This window comes from Tripterygium wilfordii, chromosome 6 (assembly GCF_013401445.1).
Source record: "Tripterygium wilfordii isolate XIE 37 chromosome 6, ASM1340144v1, whole genome shotgun sequence".
NCBI classification, from domain to species: domain Eukaryota; kingdom Viridiplantae; phylum Streptophyta; class Magnoliopsida; order Celastrales; family Celastraceae; genus Tripterygium; species Tripterygium wilfordii.
Window position 1 is genome coordinate 1,211,053 of NC_052237.1, and position 14,317 is coordinate 1,225,369.

Sequence of the window (14,317 nt, forward strand, 5' to 3'; positions counted from 1 at the left end):
TTGTGGCAATTACTGGTACTGGTAACTGGTAAGTAAATATTCGCCTAACTATAACAGTACATTTGAACACTCGAGGGAAAAATGCAGATTCTTTTATTCGGAAAAACAGATATTTGAAGTAGTTCTAAAGTGGCTCTGGGGAACATTTTATTAGTGCACATATCCAGTTACTTAAACTTGATTATTTGGATTTTTAAATTTTTATCCATCAAATTATTTTCTCTTCCAAATAGAAGTGATCCCGCTTATGATGTTGGCTATGAGGCCACCAAGTCCTCTTGTAATGGGGTCAACAGGCATATCTGTTTCTTTATCCCATGGGAATGGCTTCACTGGTTTTGTTGCTTCCAGAAGATGATCAATTGGAATCTTTGGTTTGGACAGTTGTAGTGAACCTAGTTCATGATTGTACTTGCTGGAGTCTGGACAGTAATCCTGGAAAACATTATTGAAAACCAGTAAGTTAAATGGGAAATTCTTTTAACTTGCTGTTATAACTTTTAACGCATCATAACTTATTTTTGAAGGACTAAAGTTCCTTACTTCATCTGCATGCATTTTCTTCACAAATATCTTGAATAAATTGAAATTTTCTTCTTGTAACAGATCATCGGACAAGCGGAGGTATGTCACCCCATACATCCTGAGTTTTGGCGGCCCCCATTTATTGACACCATTAGGCCTGGCATTCAAAAGGATTTGATTGTAGGCGTAGCTATCATATCTTGGAAGTGCATTCTCTCCTGCAACTTCAACGTTCTCTCCCCATCCTCCACTCAAGACCTGCACATGCAAAAGTAGAATCGCAGCAATATATTTATTCATGAATGCACGTTTTCGTGGTGAAACAGTATGTTTGGATCCCTACCTTGTGTCATCTCTCAGACACCAAATGCATCTAACATACACACGGATGGCATATAACTGATCTAAACTTGCTATGCTTTATGATACTTACCTGCTGAACAAGCTCTTGTGGTCCACTTTTGGCTTTGGCATCTTGCTCTGTATCCCTCATCTCAAGACAAGTGAAATTCAAGATTGCATAGTGCCTTGACAACATCTTTGCAATGGGTCTGTAGCCATCTCTGTCTTTCAGGTTGTAATATCCTGCAGTAAGCTCTGCTGCATGACTCTCAGCTGTGTACCACCAATGTATTCCGGACACCTATCATTAGAAGAAACTGTGAACGGACAGACATATGCCATTGCTTTTTAGTTAAAGTTATAGGTGTAGCGTATACTTTTGCGGCTAACTTCACTTTGCAGCCCAAGAAAGCTTTGTTGGCTTCATCTAAGATCTGATCTCCATGACTCAGTAACTTGTTGGAATACCAAGTCAAGAAGAACTTCCCCTTTTCCGCCAGGTATGTCCCATTCGATCTGAAGAACTCTGTTGATTCGGGTGTATCATTGTATACCCCTGCATTATCTGGAAGTTCCCATTCTGGTTGGCCTGCACTTATTGCTGCATCTTTGAAATCTGCTTTAAGATACTCATCATAGCACTGCAACAAGTATTAAGCAACATGTTTGAGGAAATTAAAACTGTAGCTTAAGAACAAAAATATGCTTCACTTATGGTTGAAACATGCAGTTACCTGAAATTCTCCAATGCCAGGAAAAACCCATCCTAGGCTTTGCGGATAAGAAGGGTATCTGAGCTCTCCTGCTGGACCAAGCCCTACTTCAATATCTATTATGGCTCCAGCTTCTAAAAAATCTGACATGTTTTCCCTGAAGCTCTTCATGAAGTCACTGTATATCTAAACAAATTAAATAATCCGTTTTTAGATTTTTGATAAGTAGATAAATTTTCATTAGATGTGGCATCTATGGATTGTCTATTCTGACTCCTTGGCAAACTCTCTTTTGAATGACCTAGAGAAAAATGCGCTGGAGCTTACCTCAACTGCAGTTCGTCCGCCAAAGAGAGGCTGATTATCAACTCCAATTGTGAGGTACTCCTTGTTCCTGTTACCTTCCCTATCTGTGTAGAAGATATCAGGGTTTGTTTCTCCAACTTCAAGTACCCACTGGGGAAGTGGAACGTTAACCACATCTCCCACATTCCCACCACATTGGTGGAATGACATTATAGCTTGTATTTTTAATCCACATTTTTGAACAAGTTCAAACAAACTCCTATAAGCACTCCAATCATACTCCAAAGGGCCTTTGAATTCAATGATTCCCCACCATACATCTACCATCACCCCATCAATTCCTGCAGCTCTTAGATCCTTTAGGTTTTTCTCAAGCACATCTACGTTTTCAAACTTATTATCCACTGTAACAACTCCCAACTGACATTGATAGCTGCATGTTAGTATATACTATGTAAAAAACGTGAAATAATAGTCTTTAAGAAAGCTTTTTGACTCACCGGGAGCATAACATAGATGGGCACATAGTTCGCTAACATCTTCTCATTGAACTTCCCTGCTGAAAGAACCTGCATTTTTAGGGGGGTAAGAGAGAAGATTTGAGTTTTTCGTGGGCAGTATTGGTAAGTACGATAGTGCTAGTTGTTTGCTTCATTACCTTTTATAGAAAGAAAAAGGTGTTTCTTTAAATGCTGCCATACCTGTGGGGGGTCTTTTTTGGGTAGATATAATTCTAGAAACTAATTATCTTATGCAAAAAATCTACAATGTGGACCAAATCCCAAAATCCCTATGGCTAAGATACCCTCATCTTTCTTATGCAAGAAATGGGTGACTGAATTTTATAGAGCAGGGTTATCAGAGTCATTTTTTGTCACTGTCTTCGGGGGTGTGGATCACATGACATAATTTGGCAGGCTCTCTTTTATCTTCAAGATGATAAAGAGATAGGAAGTCAGTGATTCCCAATGAGCACATGCAATGCAAGGCTACTCACTATCAGTCTATCATGAATCTTTTGTGGGTCATGGCTGAATTATTGCAGAAATATCTAATGCAGGGGTCCAGAGAATTACCTCAGGTTCTGTGGTGAAAACTACGTTTGATTTCACAGCTTGAATAGTACTGCTTACATTGCTGTGAAAACGAGATGTGGAAATATGTCCCCCTTGTATTTTCCTCCTCTGCCTCCGTTGTCTTACTCCTCGGACAATTCTAAGTTTCAATGGCATTTTTTGAAGAAACTGACTGTGATGAAGTTTAATATTTTCTACCCAACTATGTTGTGTTGAATATAGAATGCTCGTCATGGTAAAAGGTGTTTACTCTCCAGTCTCCACTGTTACTAAATAATGCTCGATTTGAACAGAGCTGCTATGTTAATTGGTTTGAAGTTCTGATTTGAACTTTGTGATGTTTGTTACAATGGAGCTTTAATGGAGTCCTCTTGTGGAACAGACGAGTGGTTATGGATTGTTCTGATATCCTCCTATATTGAATTACAATCGTTCAAGTTGTCTGGTTATTATGTTCCTTTCGAGCTTCATAATCTGAGCCGTTGTCTCTATCTGTTTTTTTTTTTTTCCTTTTATTAAGAATTTTGCTCTACAATTATTATTGGTTTTGGCTTGACAAGAGAGAAATGGACACGTTAAATATTCTTTCTTTCTTTTTTTTCCTTCGATAATTACATTGAAGGAAAATAAATGATTCTGTATTTTGTAGAAAAAGGTTAAAAAAAGAAGGTGGTTTAGTGATAAAGTTGCAAGTATTGGTTGGTTTAATGAGCATTTCTCAGTGCGAGATCCATCTAATACCATTTACTCGTGGGCCTCATTACACGTGGGGCTATACTTACATCAAATGAATGGTGTCAAATGGATCTCTCGTGATCTCTCACATGAGAATTTTCTCGGCTTTAATTACTGGAAAATGGGAGACTTGTGCACACTATTATGAATGTCCCGTCTTCAGATCTTCATTTACCTTCTTAGCCTCGGCTTCTATTGTGATTTTAGAAGATTCTATTTGGGCCCATGAAGAGTAGCATCTCCAAGCCAAAGCCCAATTATCAAAGGCTTGAACACCTCCCTTGGTGGGCCTAGTTCCGTAACAGACTGGGCTTAGCGGCCCGAGAATTGTTGCTTACGTTTTGCGTTACCGTTGGGCCTAGCTGCTAATAGTGGGCCTAAGCGCTGACACCGACGTAATTCTAAGGAACATAAGGGCAGTTGGGTAAATAAAAGCGACCCCTAATTCAATACCAGCTGCCAGCTGGAAGTTCCATCCCAATGGGTTGACATGGCAGAGATGCTGGTCAGGCTCGTCCCCCGATATATTCTCCTCAAGAATTCAACGCCTCTCCCTCAATCCCCTAATTTATCTCTCTCACTAATTATGTATTAAGATTCTCATTTCCATTTAAGCTTTCTGTGAAAAATACCAATAGAGCCCATTATCTTTTGCTGGATACAGTACTAAACAGTTCCTCACATTGGCCTACACGTTAGAGACGATGACAAAAATGATTATAAACTGTAGGGTTTTGATTTTAATGTTTTTTTCTTTTCCTGGAGTAAATCATGGTTTAGTACTTTTGTTATGTGACTGAGAGTATCCAATGCCTACAAAATGTCAATTTACTTGAAAGGAACACCTCAACAATTTCATGCTCAATTACCATCTTCAAGAATCAATATTTTACCAAAAACTAGACTGTAAAATTTGCAAATTTCGTGAGTCTTTGGTAATAGTAATACACACAAAAAGCAAACTCTTTGAATGGCCTTCACGTGGCTTCACTTAACTCTGCCCAGTCCCACTAATTCCCTCAAGAAACCATGAGAAAGAAACTCAAAACCAAACCAAAACACAAACCCAGCTGTACAATCACAGAAGCAAGAAAATATCAGATTTGCCATTTAGAGAGTCAGTACTGCAGCTGTTCTTCTGCGTCGAGACGACAGAAAAATGTGTTATGTAGGGAAAGCAACAAAGATATTCATCTTCATAGTCACAGTCGTGGTGGTTCTAGGACTTGTCTTGGGATTCGGGCTCCTGCGCCACGGCCTTCACAATAAGTCCCACAAATGCTCTGGTGATTACTGCAACTCTCCTCCTCTCATCCTCCCTAATCCAAGCCCCGACAATCCCAGCCCTAACCCACCCAGTTCGGCCCAGCTCAGTCCTCCTAACCCGAACCCTACTCCGGACCCTGTGTCCAACCAACCAAGCCCACCTAGCCCGACCCAATTTAGTCCGCCAAGCTCCAGCCTGAGTCCACCTCCACCTGATACTAACCCAGCTCCGCCTCCTCCAAATTCTGCTTCGTTGCCGCCTCCTCCACCTCCGGATGGTGGGACTGCTCTTACCGGGGCGGCGGCTCCGTACAGTCCACCGGGTCCTGTGGTCGTGTCTCCAGGTCCCGTGCATGCGTCGCCCATTACTTAAAGGTTCTTTCTTTATACGATTTTGACAATTTTTTATTAGAAGCAATTATTGTTTTCTCTTTTTCTATTGGGTTTGTACATACTTGAGAGAATGAGGGGCATTGTGAGGAACAATCAGACTGGTTTTTTTAATTTGTTTGTCATTTTGTAATTCAGAATGTACGAAATTACAGAATTGTCCGTGTGATCACTGTTCTTGCAGTAATTCGGGATCATTGGTAGCTGGAATTGTATTAATGTTCTCGATTTAACATTTATGTCAATTCAGTTGACAACGTTACCAAATCCCGAGCTGGGTTTGTCTACGCTGAACCGACTAGCGAGTGATTTTCGCCTATCTACTCTCCGGGGGCAATGGGAACCTGAAGTCATGTTTGGTAGCTGGGAATTAATGTTAATGTTTGATTTCCTTCTCTTTCATTTACCATATATATATTCATTTCAACAATTTAAAATTGAAACTGCCAGTTCTCAATTCCCCTGTTTTAGTGATTGTTAACTAAACAAGAATAATAAATACCCTGTTTTTATATGAACATTTCGACATTGACTTCCACAAACAGTAATTTTAGGGGGGTTTTTTTAAGTCTTGTACAGAAATTAGAAATGTCATTACTCATTTGGTCACTGGAGATGCTGTGTTCTTCATAAAAGAGATAATATATTACAATCCCCAGCCACGAAAACCCAAAACACCTCTCGATCCCTCTCTCAAGTCTTGATAGTGTTAAACGCATCGCACTTGCGCCTCACCTCTCCTTTCTTCCCAGTCTTGACTCCAACAATACTAACCTTCTCCATTGCACGAGCAAAATCAGCAAAAAACGCGGCCTGATCCCTCGCATAAAGCTCTACGAACGGCTTAGTCCTTGAGTCCATAACCAGAGCACTATCCATAGACAAAAGCCCCAACCCCCTCTGCAAATTCTTATAGTACATATTATCGAACTTGCCTGGCGTCATCACGTCATTGAACGCCGACATTGCTGTATCCTTGGTATAATTTGCGCAAGTATTCTTCAATGCCGCTGCGAATTTGGGGTGAATGTTAGGGTCAGTTGGTGTAGTTGTGCTGTAACGAAATAGCCTGTCCGCGAATTCATTGCAGTGAGAGAATCCTATCGTGTGTCCGCCGGTTAACGCGACCATTTCTTGGATTGAGAATCCCTTGGATTTGAATAAAGAGATTATTTGTGTCAATGTCATGTTGACTCTAGGGAGGTTACCTTCGACACGCGAGGCTTGTGACACGAACCCGTCCTTACGTCCCAAGCGAACGGGGTAGTAGGGACCGCCGACCATTGTGATGAGGTCACGTGTGGCGCGTGCCAGAATGTCAGCGCAAGAGACGATCCCAGGGCAGGAGAGTTCTAGAGAAGTCTTGGCACGGAGCACCACGTCGAATGCGTCTCCAGGGAGGGAGAGGTTGATGTCTGCATCACGCTCAGCTTTGTCGAAAGAATTGGAGGAAATTAGAACCGAAGCGTCGCAACCTTCGACCATGCAGTCGTGGAAGAAGGTGCGGAGTGTGGCTGCTGCGGTTGTGGGAGAGTTTATTTGCTTGGTTGTGACAGCTTCCCTCATGATCTGCTCGAAGCTTGGGCATGAGGTCTTGTAGTAGTCCACGGTGAGCTTGGATTCAGAGAGAGGGACGGAGAGGAAGAGGAGGAGGAGGAGATGGACAGGAAAAACCATGATTGGAGAGGAAGGAAGTGAGGCCGAGGCGCTGAGGGAGAAGACGTACGACCCTGCTTCCTTGCTCTGTAGCTTAATTCCTTTTGGAGGAAAAATGGAGATGAAGAGAGAGAAGGGAGCTAGTATCTAATGGGAGATGGAATGGTGTGGAAGGGAGGGGTTTTAGGGAGTTGTTTCTTATAGTTTTTCATTGGTGATTTCTTTTTTAAAATTTTGATTTATTGTTATTAGGTACATCTATTTTTGCATGGGAGTCTGTTGAGTATTGACGTGATTTTGTAATTCTGTTAATTCTGCATGATGTGGTTTTGTAATTCTGCTATTTTTGCATGATTTAGTAGTCTATGAACTGTTTTTTGAGCGTTGAATGCGTGGAACAAGCATGTAAAGGCTAGCTGGTGCTGGAGTGTGTTGGCCCCGACGACTCGACTTGAAATCTCACATGTTTGACCCGCTGACCATTAACCAGCCTCTATTTGGGGCTTCCGCGGGCTCACCTAAGGCTTTAGCGAGATGGGCTTTTTTGGGCGCTTGTCAAACGCTCTGCTCTAAAAAGTATTTGGGTCTTGGTAGGTAGCCCAATCCAGACCCAAATGTGGCCCATTCAAGTTACAAGCCCCCGTTTACTCCTTCAGTCCTCTTCTATACTGTGCGACACGCAACGCTCTCGTCACTTCTGCGTTTTAAATTCTGTTTCCTACCAATCCAAGCAAAACAGAGGCCAATCTTAGCTTAGTTGCCCTTGCCCACGCGGAACGCACAATTGACGCATACATGTAAATGGAGATTGAATCGTCAGAGAATTCTAATTGGCTCTTCGATTACGAATTGGTGGACACCATGCCAGTTGTCGTCTGTAACTTCCCGGGGTCGGCCTGCGGCGGCTTCAGTTTGTGTCCTCAACCCCTCAATTGGTCGTCTAATGCAAGGTAGATCTTCTTGTTCGCCTATTTTTCTTTTTAAAACTACCGTTTGGTTCGCTGGAAAGTTAAAGAGCGACAAAGTGTTAACGAAACTGCAATTCGTTGTGGTTTGTGTTGGCTTGTAAACCAAGGCCGAGTACGCGTTTTTGGATTAGTTGAATGGATTATACGGATGTGCGTGTCCTATGTTTGTGATCAGTGCTTTTCCTAGCACCTCATTGGATGATGTTCTTATTACTTGTCTTATGTGTAGATTATGACTACCATCTAGATGAAGTGATGAACCTTGAATCCGTTATCACTACGTGAACCAACTGGATGAGTAGAAAAATAAAATATATTCTTTCAATATAAATTTGGATGCTTGTGAAGGCTTACTACATTTTGCTTTATGCTGACGTTGAGTAAGAAAAAGAGATCCAGAATAACTTACTTTTATGTGACTGTTTTATGAGTGGTGGTAGCTTCCCTGTTGAACACGTATTTGCCCATCCATAATGTTGTAAACCTACTTCTATTGTTTGTTCATGGTGTCCATGGTGATGTGCGATTCTTTTCACTGATAAGTGGTTGTGACATGCTCAAACTATGATTTTGATAGTTGTCACTGCTTCTTTTTCTTTTCTTTTCTTTTCTTTTTATATTTGGGCTATATTTTGAGGAGAATATAGTTAAAAGGCAGTTTCAAAGTGGAGTATGATGTATGACTGTGTTAAACCTTGCCTTCTGGTTTTGACATCCATTTCCCCAAAGAATGCATAGGAACTGGATTACTGAAATAATAAGTGGACATGCCACTCAGTGCTATAGGATTGGCAACGCCAGTCACTTGCATCATAGTTTTTCTTTTAAACGATCAGAAATCTTTTAAATTGGGAATCTTGATATAAACTGCTCGAGAAAGTGCTCCAGTATGAGTTATTTTGACTCTATTGGGAATGTTTATATCTAATTACTCGCTGAAGTTTGTTATCACCTCTCTACCACAAGCACACACCTAACCAAAATTACATGTATGCACTCAAATAACAGTGAAGTTATGCTGATTTATTTTTGAAGGTTGAGATCTGAATCATGCAGTGCATCTGGTTCCAAAGCATGCCGGGAGAAATTGCGGAGGGATAAGCTGAATGAAAGGCATGCTATTGCTATTGTTCTCTATCCTCTCTTAGTCTCTTGTTCGCTTTGCTCTCATTTATAATAACCAAATTTACTTTGGTTTGATTCTAATGTTCTGGAACTAAGTTCTATTCGGGAGCCTGGAAGGCCTCCAAAAACAGACAAGACTATCATTTTGAGTGATGCTGCTCGAATGGTGTCTCAGTTGTGAAGTGAAGCCCAGAGGTTGAAAGAATTGAATGAGGATTTGCAAGCTAAGACAAACGAATTGAAGGTGTGGCTCATGCATCAACTAGAAGTTACTCTTCTTTTCCCCTTTATACATTAAGGATGAATAAGAACCATTCATCAAAAGAAAGGATGAATAAGAACTTCTGCTTAGTTTGTGTGGTCTTTTTACTCCCCGTATAATGATTCTAACATAAGTACTGGGTGAATATGTGTTGACATATAGTTAGTTTCTGTCTAATCAGACTGAGAAGAATGAACTTCGTGATGAGAAGCAGGGGCTAAAATCAGATAGAGAGAAATTGGAGCAGCAAGTCAATTGCATGAGAGCACCAGGCTTCTTGCCACATCCTTCTGCAGTGCCAACTGCATTTGCCGCTCAAGATCAAGTTCAAGCCACTGGTAAAAATCTGGTGCCTTTCATCGGCTACCCTGGCCTTGCAATGTGGCAATTCATGGCACCTGCAGCAGTTGACACATCACAGGATCACGTTCTTCACCCTCCAGTAGCTTAATTTGGAGATCATCTTCAATAGCATGTCAGTGCTCAGATATATTATCAGCTGCTTTCAAATATGGTTATTTGGAAATCTCAAAGGTGAAGGAACTTGTTTAAAATGGGCATCCTGTATGTAGAAATTAAAATTGCTGCATAACCCCACCCCCCCCCCCCCCCCCCCCCCCCCCCCCCCCCCCCCGCCTCCCAGCGATTTCTGTGGAAGATTCGTCTACTTGAATTGAATAACATACATGAACCTAACAAAGCGTGGTAGCTTTTGCTTTTCTTGAAGATCTGAGATAATTTTTCTTTTGATTTATTTGGCGATGATTATTGCATGTTGAAATATTAATTTGAGCATTCCATAGTTAAATGTTTATCTATATCGAAAGATTCTGTCCGTGCATGATTTGCTGGAAGATCTGGTGAAAAATCAATTTGAGTTGTTTGGTTGCATGCCTATCATTGAACAAGGGGGTCATTTCTTGAGGTTTGGTAGCATTTGGTTGAAGTGGAATAGAAATGATGAAATTCTTGACCACGAGTTCTTCCTGCTCCTTAACTGGTCTAAGTGTTTAGTTATGCTGGTCTGGTTCTCTGTAGTCAAAAATAGATTTCTAAACTAGAGTTCGTAACCTTTTCATTGCAACTTTTTTGAAGAAAAATTTATACAAAAGAATTAGTTTCTACTATCTTCAAAAAATATAATTTATTACTTATCTACATATGTGTTGCATTCATTATGATGGTGTAAATCTTCTCTCTTGATCTTGTCTTAGAAGAATTGTGGAAGATTAAACCAGTTGCATATTATGTGAAAAGTTTAGGTTTATGCTGATAAAAGCAAATGCATATTGCATTATCCAGTCAGAGTCACTTTAAAGCAGCAACAAATTGTATTTTCATGAATTCATTCCTCGAATGCACCAGGGATAAGAAAAATAAATACAGGAAAATTATGCTCATCACTTGAATAAATCAAACTTAATACAGCCTGTTACTGTATTGATTCTTTCAGTGCCTAGAATGCAAGAAGCGTCATCATCAGTACAACGCCACCCATGCCGGTTGTGAGATTGACTCTGAAACTATCTCTGGCACCTGATGAGGGAGGTGGAGGAGAAACTGGTGAAGAAGGAGAGGTTGCAGGAGTAACAGTCACAGGAACATCAGGGAGGGATGTCGAGGTTTCTGGAGCAGGGGAGAGATTCGGAGCGACTGAGGTAGGGGAGGTTTCTGGAGCCGGGGAAGCAGTGGGAGTTACCGGAGTAGCCGCCGATGGGGGATTTGCAGGAGAAGCTGGTGATGGTGTTGGTGTGGCAGTTGCAAGAGTGTCAATCTCAACTTTCATTCCTGAGCTGCAATGGCCTGGTGTTCCACAAATGAAGTACCTCTTGCCTGGAGATGATAGAGCAATGACTGTGTTGCCATCAGAATGGCTGTTAATTGCGCTGCTTGCCTGACAGGAGTCATAGTTTTGCTTTGAAACTTCAACAACATCGTGGTTTGCTGAGTACTGGAAAACTGCAATTCACAGCAAATCAATTCTAGCTTCTTTCTGATGCAAACTCAAGTCAAAGAAATCTCTGCTCTTTTGACAAGAAGCAGAAATCAAATGCTGCTGGAAAAGAAAAGCTAAGAACTACTTACTCAGATTATCTCCCACTGCAAATGACCGGGAGGATGCCCATGTTTGCACATTAGAGCCTGTATCCCATCCACTATTTGGACCTCCAACTGTGTAGTTTGCTGCCATAGCCAATTCAACAAGCATGGCTGCAAAACCCAATTTTATGAACATCTTCAACATTGTCATTCTTCGGCTATGAAGTAGTTAGAGTGAATGTAGGATGCAGAATGGCAATAGAACAAGAAAGGTTGCTCTGGTCTTGGCTTTGGTTGAAGAAGCTATATATATATGAAAGGGAAGAGGGGAGTAGGAATAACTACACAAAATAAACATAATGATTGTTTATGCTTTTAATTGATTGGAGTAGGTCTAAGAATTATGCAGATATGACGAGTACAGGTTGTTAATTTCCTCAATATATCAAATTATTTATCTTTACATAATCCACCGCCATCTCTCTTAATATTTTTTGGACTAAAATGTTAGTAACTTGCACTCTACTACGCGTTTATTTGACTTGGTATTCTTGAACTTGCAGGCATACTAGTATTGTAATGAAGAATTGAATTTTTGGAGGCTCAAGTTGGGATAAAGAAGTTCATATTTTTCATGGATTGTTTGCAAATACTGTTGAATTATTAATAGAGTGATTAATTTATGATATTTCTGTAGTTAAATGAATATTATTAAGCTTGGTCAAAGACTCAAAAGTTGTTATGTGGAGTGGTTCATGGCATCCATGATCCATGTGAAACAAGTAGGATTTTTTCTTTGCTGGAATACCTAATCAAACCAAGCATCAGACCTAACGATTCCAGAAATTTACAACTAACGAAAGTTTGAACCAGTAAGACATGGACAGAACAATGGAGGCTCAACAAGTGCCCCAGTTACAGTTGCGATATATATATAATTGATTTTTTATAGACTTATAGTTACAGTTTCTTTCTGACTTTGGAGAATAACGAAAATGTACACGAATCTGTGGAGCACATGCCAACGGGTGCTTAAAAGATCATCTCAAGCCTCAAGCAGGGGCGGCCACATTCAGAAAATATTGGCCCGAGTCCAATTTGTACATCTTAAGACGAGAAACAACCGGTAGATCCGATGGTTCATAGCTGATATTGGGCCTTGAGTCAGATCATGAAAGATTCAAAAAGGCCCATAACATTAATACGAAAAAGATAAAGCGGTCTCATTCAAGTAAGCCCAACAAAGGCTTCGGCCGACCAGGTTCATTTGGGTTTATAGCCCAGTCGATAGTGTCGGTCCACAAAACTTTTAGCCATGCATGACGTTAATTAGTGCTGGGGATTGAGGTCAGGAAACTCATCAAGCATGCGCTATACCCACTCTTCATATACAACCAATGATTTTCTTTTTTTATGGGTTACACGTACGTATATATAGAACCTCATACCTATAATTTACGTGTGTGCGCCATTTTCAAGCTAAAAAGTGAGAAAATTTCCAGACCCAATATTCGTTCTTGGTGCTTGCCAGTACAAGATTTTGATATTGGATAGGAATTTTTTATTCCTTTTTAAAATTAAGTATTCATGATGAGATTGGCAAAAAAACAACAGTACTAGGCTACTAGCCATTCCATTCTTTCATTAACACACAAAATAGAGACACTATATTTTTAGTGCTTAACCCCAATTAGGCCATGATACATATATAGTCTATGGATCAATAATGGGATAAAGTTCATATCTAACATTGCAACTCCCACCCACAGTCCTCCCACCTCTTTTTCCAAAACAACACCCGGGAAGATCTCTTATTGCGTCATCTAGACATTTCTTACAATCAACACTCGATAGATCTCTTGTACACTGAGCCAACCCATACAACTTCTTGAATTTCTGCAGCTCAAGGTCCCCGGTCGCGTATAGTTTCTGCGAACCCTGAGCCTTACTAGCCAAACCACTCAATAACTCCTTCACTTTCTCATAAAACACCTCTGGATCACCTTCCACATCGTTCACATTCAACAAGTAGAACTTGTTGTCGTCGTCGATTTTACCGAAGAAGTTGACATTTGAGTATTTTAACAAACAATAATCGTACCAAATTATTGCTCCTTTTTTATTCGGGCAGCGTTGGAGAAGCTCTTTACCAGCATCGTCGATACAAGTTTTACAATCTGGGCTCGAGACGTCGCCCCGGCATAGAGCGAGTCCGCTTACGTAGTTTTGTGCTTCTCCAAACCATCCGAGCCCGAATCCGGTTGGAGGAGCTTTGATGGCTAAGAAACTTAGTAAAACATCCAAATTGTTACGATAAGGGCCGTTGTTGGTGTAGTTGTCTTGGCTAAAACAAATATTGTAGAGTGGTTTTGCGGCTGTGGCTACGTGAAGGTTAAGAAAGAAAAGTAAGATAAGAAGAGGGATTGATTTTGTGCAATACATGGTGAAGTATAGAATGGAAAGGTGGTGGGTTTTGTATATATGGGTTTGTTAATTAGTAGAAGGTCTACTTATATAGAAAAATTCTTTGAACATTGTTTGGGCCAAGAATGGAGGTGAAATTGCCGACTCTTAAGCCCTAATTTCTTAAACACGGATATGAAAATGTTAGAAAATCTACCCAAATACTATAAATTAATATTATCTGTTTTGAGCCTTAACTCGTACGACTTTGTTGATTTCACTTTTTGACCTTGTTTATGGTATTTATGGGGCATTTGGTTGGTATTTTGATGAGGGAATGAGGCGAGCCGAGGATGAGAATCACTCATTTTCTTGTTTGGTTGAGTTCGGAAGGATGGAATCTCAAATTTATCCCACCCTCATTCCCTCCTTATAGAGATTAGCCAAGCTCACTAAAATGATAAGATTGGTTAAGCTCCACAGGGGAGAATAAGTTTGATACTCAAAAGA

At 40.5% G+C, this 14,317-nt stretch overlaps 5 protein-coding genes, 1 long non-coding RNA gene and 1 pseudogene across 6 annotated transcripts; 3 read left to right on the plus strand and 4 right to left on the minus strand.

The window, feature by feature from the left end:
- Positions 1-70: 70 nt before the first annotated feature.
- LOC119999571 (beta-amylase-like) lies at positions 71-2,804 on the minus strand. Its single transcript, XM_038847223.1, has 7 exons — positions 2,387-2,804; positions 1,908-2,306; positions 1,602-1,766; positions 1,245-1,508; positions 959-1,168; positions 544-783; positions 71-435 (listed from the first exon to the last, which is right to left on the minus strand). The coding sequence occupies exons 1-7, from the start codon at positions 2,459-2,461 to the stop codon at positions 214-216; spliced, it is 1,575 nt and encodes a 524-aa protein (XP_038703151.1). The 5' UTR covers positions 2,462-2,804; the 3' UTR covers positions 71-213.
- LOC119999573 lies at positions 1,230-3,083 on the plus strand. The gene is made up of 3 exons (XR_005468472.1): positions 1,230-1,367; positions 1,886-1,961; positions 2,947-3,083. It is a non-coding gene; the product is annotated as an uncharacterized LOC119999573 (long non-coding RNA).
- A 1,522-nt stretch (positions 3,084-4,605) lies between these two features.
- LOC119999846 (vegetative cell wall protein gp1-like) lies at positions 4,606-5,665 on the plus strand. The gene is made up of 2 exons (XM_038847611.1): positions 4,606-5,338; positions 5,538-5,665. The coding sequence occupies exon 1, from the start codon at positions 4,857-4,859 to the stop codon at positions 5,334-5,336; it is 480 nt and encodes a 159-aa protein (XP_038703539.1). The 5' UTR covers positions 4,606-4,856; the 3' UTR covers positions 5,337-5,338; positions 5,538-5,665.
- Positions 5,666-5,860: 195 nt separating this feature from the next.
- On the minus strand, positions 5,861-7,185 carry LOC119999845 (peroxidase 65-like). The gene has a single exon (XM_038847610.1). It carries the CDS (start codon positions 7,028-7,030, stop codon positions 6,047-6,049), a length of 984 nt encoding a protein of 327 aa, XP_038703538.1. The 5' UTR covers positions 7,031-7,185; the 3' UTR covers positions 5,861-6,046.
- A 453-nt stretch (positions 7,186-7,638) lies between these two features.
- On the plus strand, positions 7,639-10,953 carry LOC120000910 (annotated as a pseudogene).
- LOC120000909 (uclacyanin 1-like) lies at positions 10,673-11,835 on the minus strand. The gene is made up of 2 exons (XM_038849075.1): positions 11,450-11,835; positions 10,673-11,323 (listed from the first exon to the last, which is right to left on the minus strand). Exons 1-2 carry the CDS (start codon positions 11,613-11,615, stop codon positions 10,821-10,823), a joined length of 669 nt encoding a protein of 222 aa, XP_038705003.1. The 5' UTR covers positions 11,616-11,835; the 3' UTR covers positions 10,673-10,820.
- Positions 11,836-13,000: 1,165 nt separating this feature from the next.
- Positions 13,001-13,898, minus strand: LOC120000941 (cysteine-rich repeat secretory protein 38-like). Its single transcript, XM_038849113.1, has one exon. It carries the CDS (start codon positions 13,844-13,846, stop codon positions 13,118-13,120), a length of 729 nt encoding a protein of 242 aa, XP_038705041.1. The 5' UTR covers positions 13,847-13,898; the 3' UTR covers positions 13,001-13,117.
- Between the last annotated feature and the right edge of the window lie 419 nt (positions 13,899-14,317).

Bases quoted from the DNA above. Each gene is read 5' to 3' on its own strand.
- LOC119999571 (XM_038847223.1), bottom strand. From the start codon at position 2,461: ATGCAGGTTCTTTCAGCAGGGAAGTTCAATGAGAAGATGTTAGCGAAC. The intron at 2,307-2,386 runs GTGAGTCAAAAA...TATCAATGTCAG, and splicing joins CCATCTATGTTATGCTCCCG to TTGGGAGTTGTTACAGTGGA. The intron at 436-543 runs GTAAGGAACTTT...AATGTTTTCCAG, and splicing joins AGAAAATGCATGCAGATGAA to GATTACTGTCCAGACTCCAG.
- LOC119999846 (XM_038847611.1), top strand. From the start codon at position 4,857: ATGTGTTATGTAGGGAAAGCAACAAAGATATTCATCTTCATAGTCACA.
- LOC119999845 (XM_038847610.1), bottom strand. From the start codon at position 7,030: ATGGTTTTTCCTGTCCATCTCCTCCTCCTCCTCTTCCTCTCCGTCCCT.
- LOC120000909 (XM_038849075.1), bottom strand. From the start codon at position 11,615: ATGACAATGTTGAAGATGTTCATAAAATTGGGTTTTGCAGCCATGCTT. The intron at 11,324-11,449 runs GTAAGTAGTTCT...TGTGAATTGCAG, and splicing joins TGCAGTGGGAGATAATCTGA to TTTTCCAGTACTCAGCAAAC.
- LOC120000941 (XM_038849113.1), bottom strand. From the start codon at position 13,846: ATGTATTGCACAAAATCAATCCCTCTTCTTATCTTACTTTTCTTTCTT.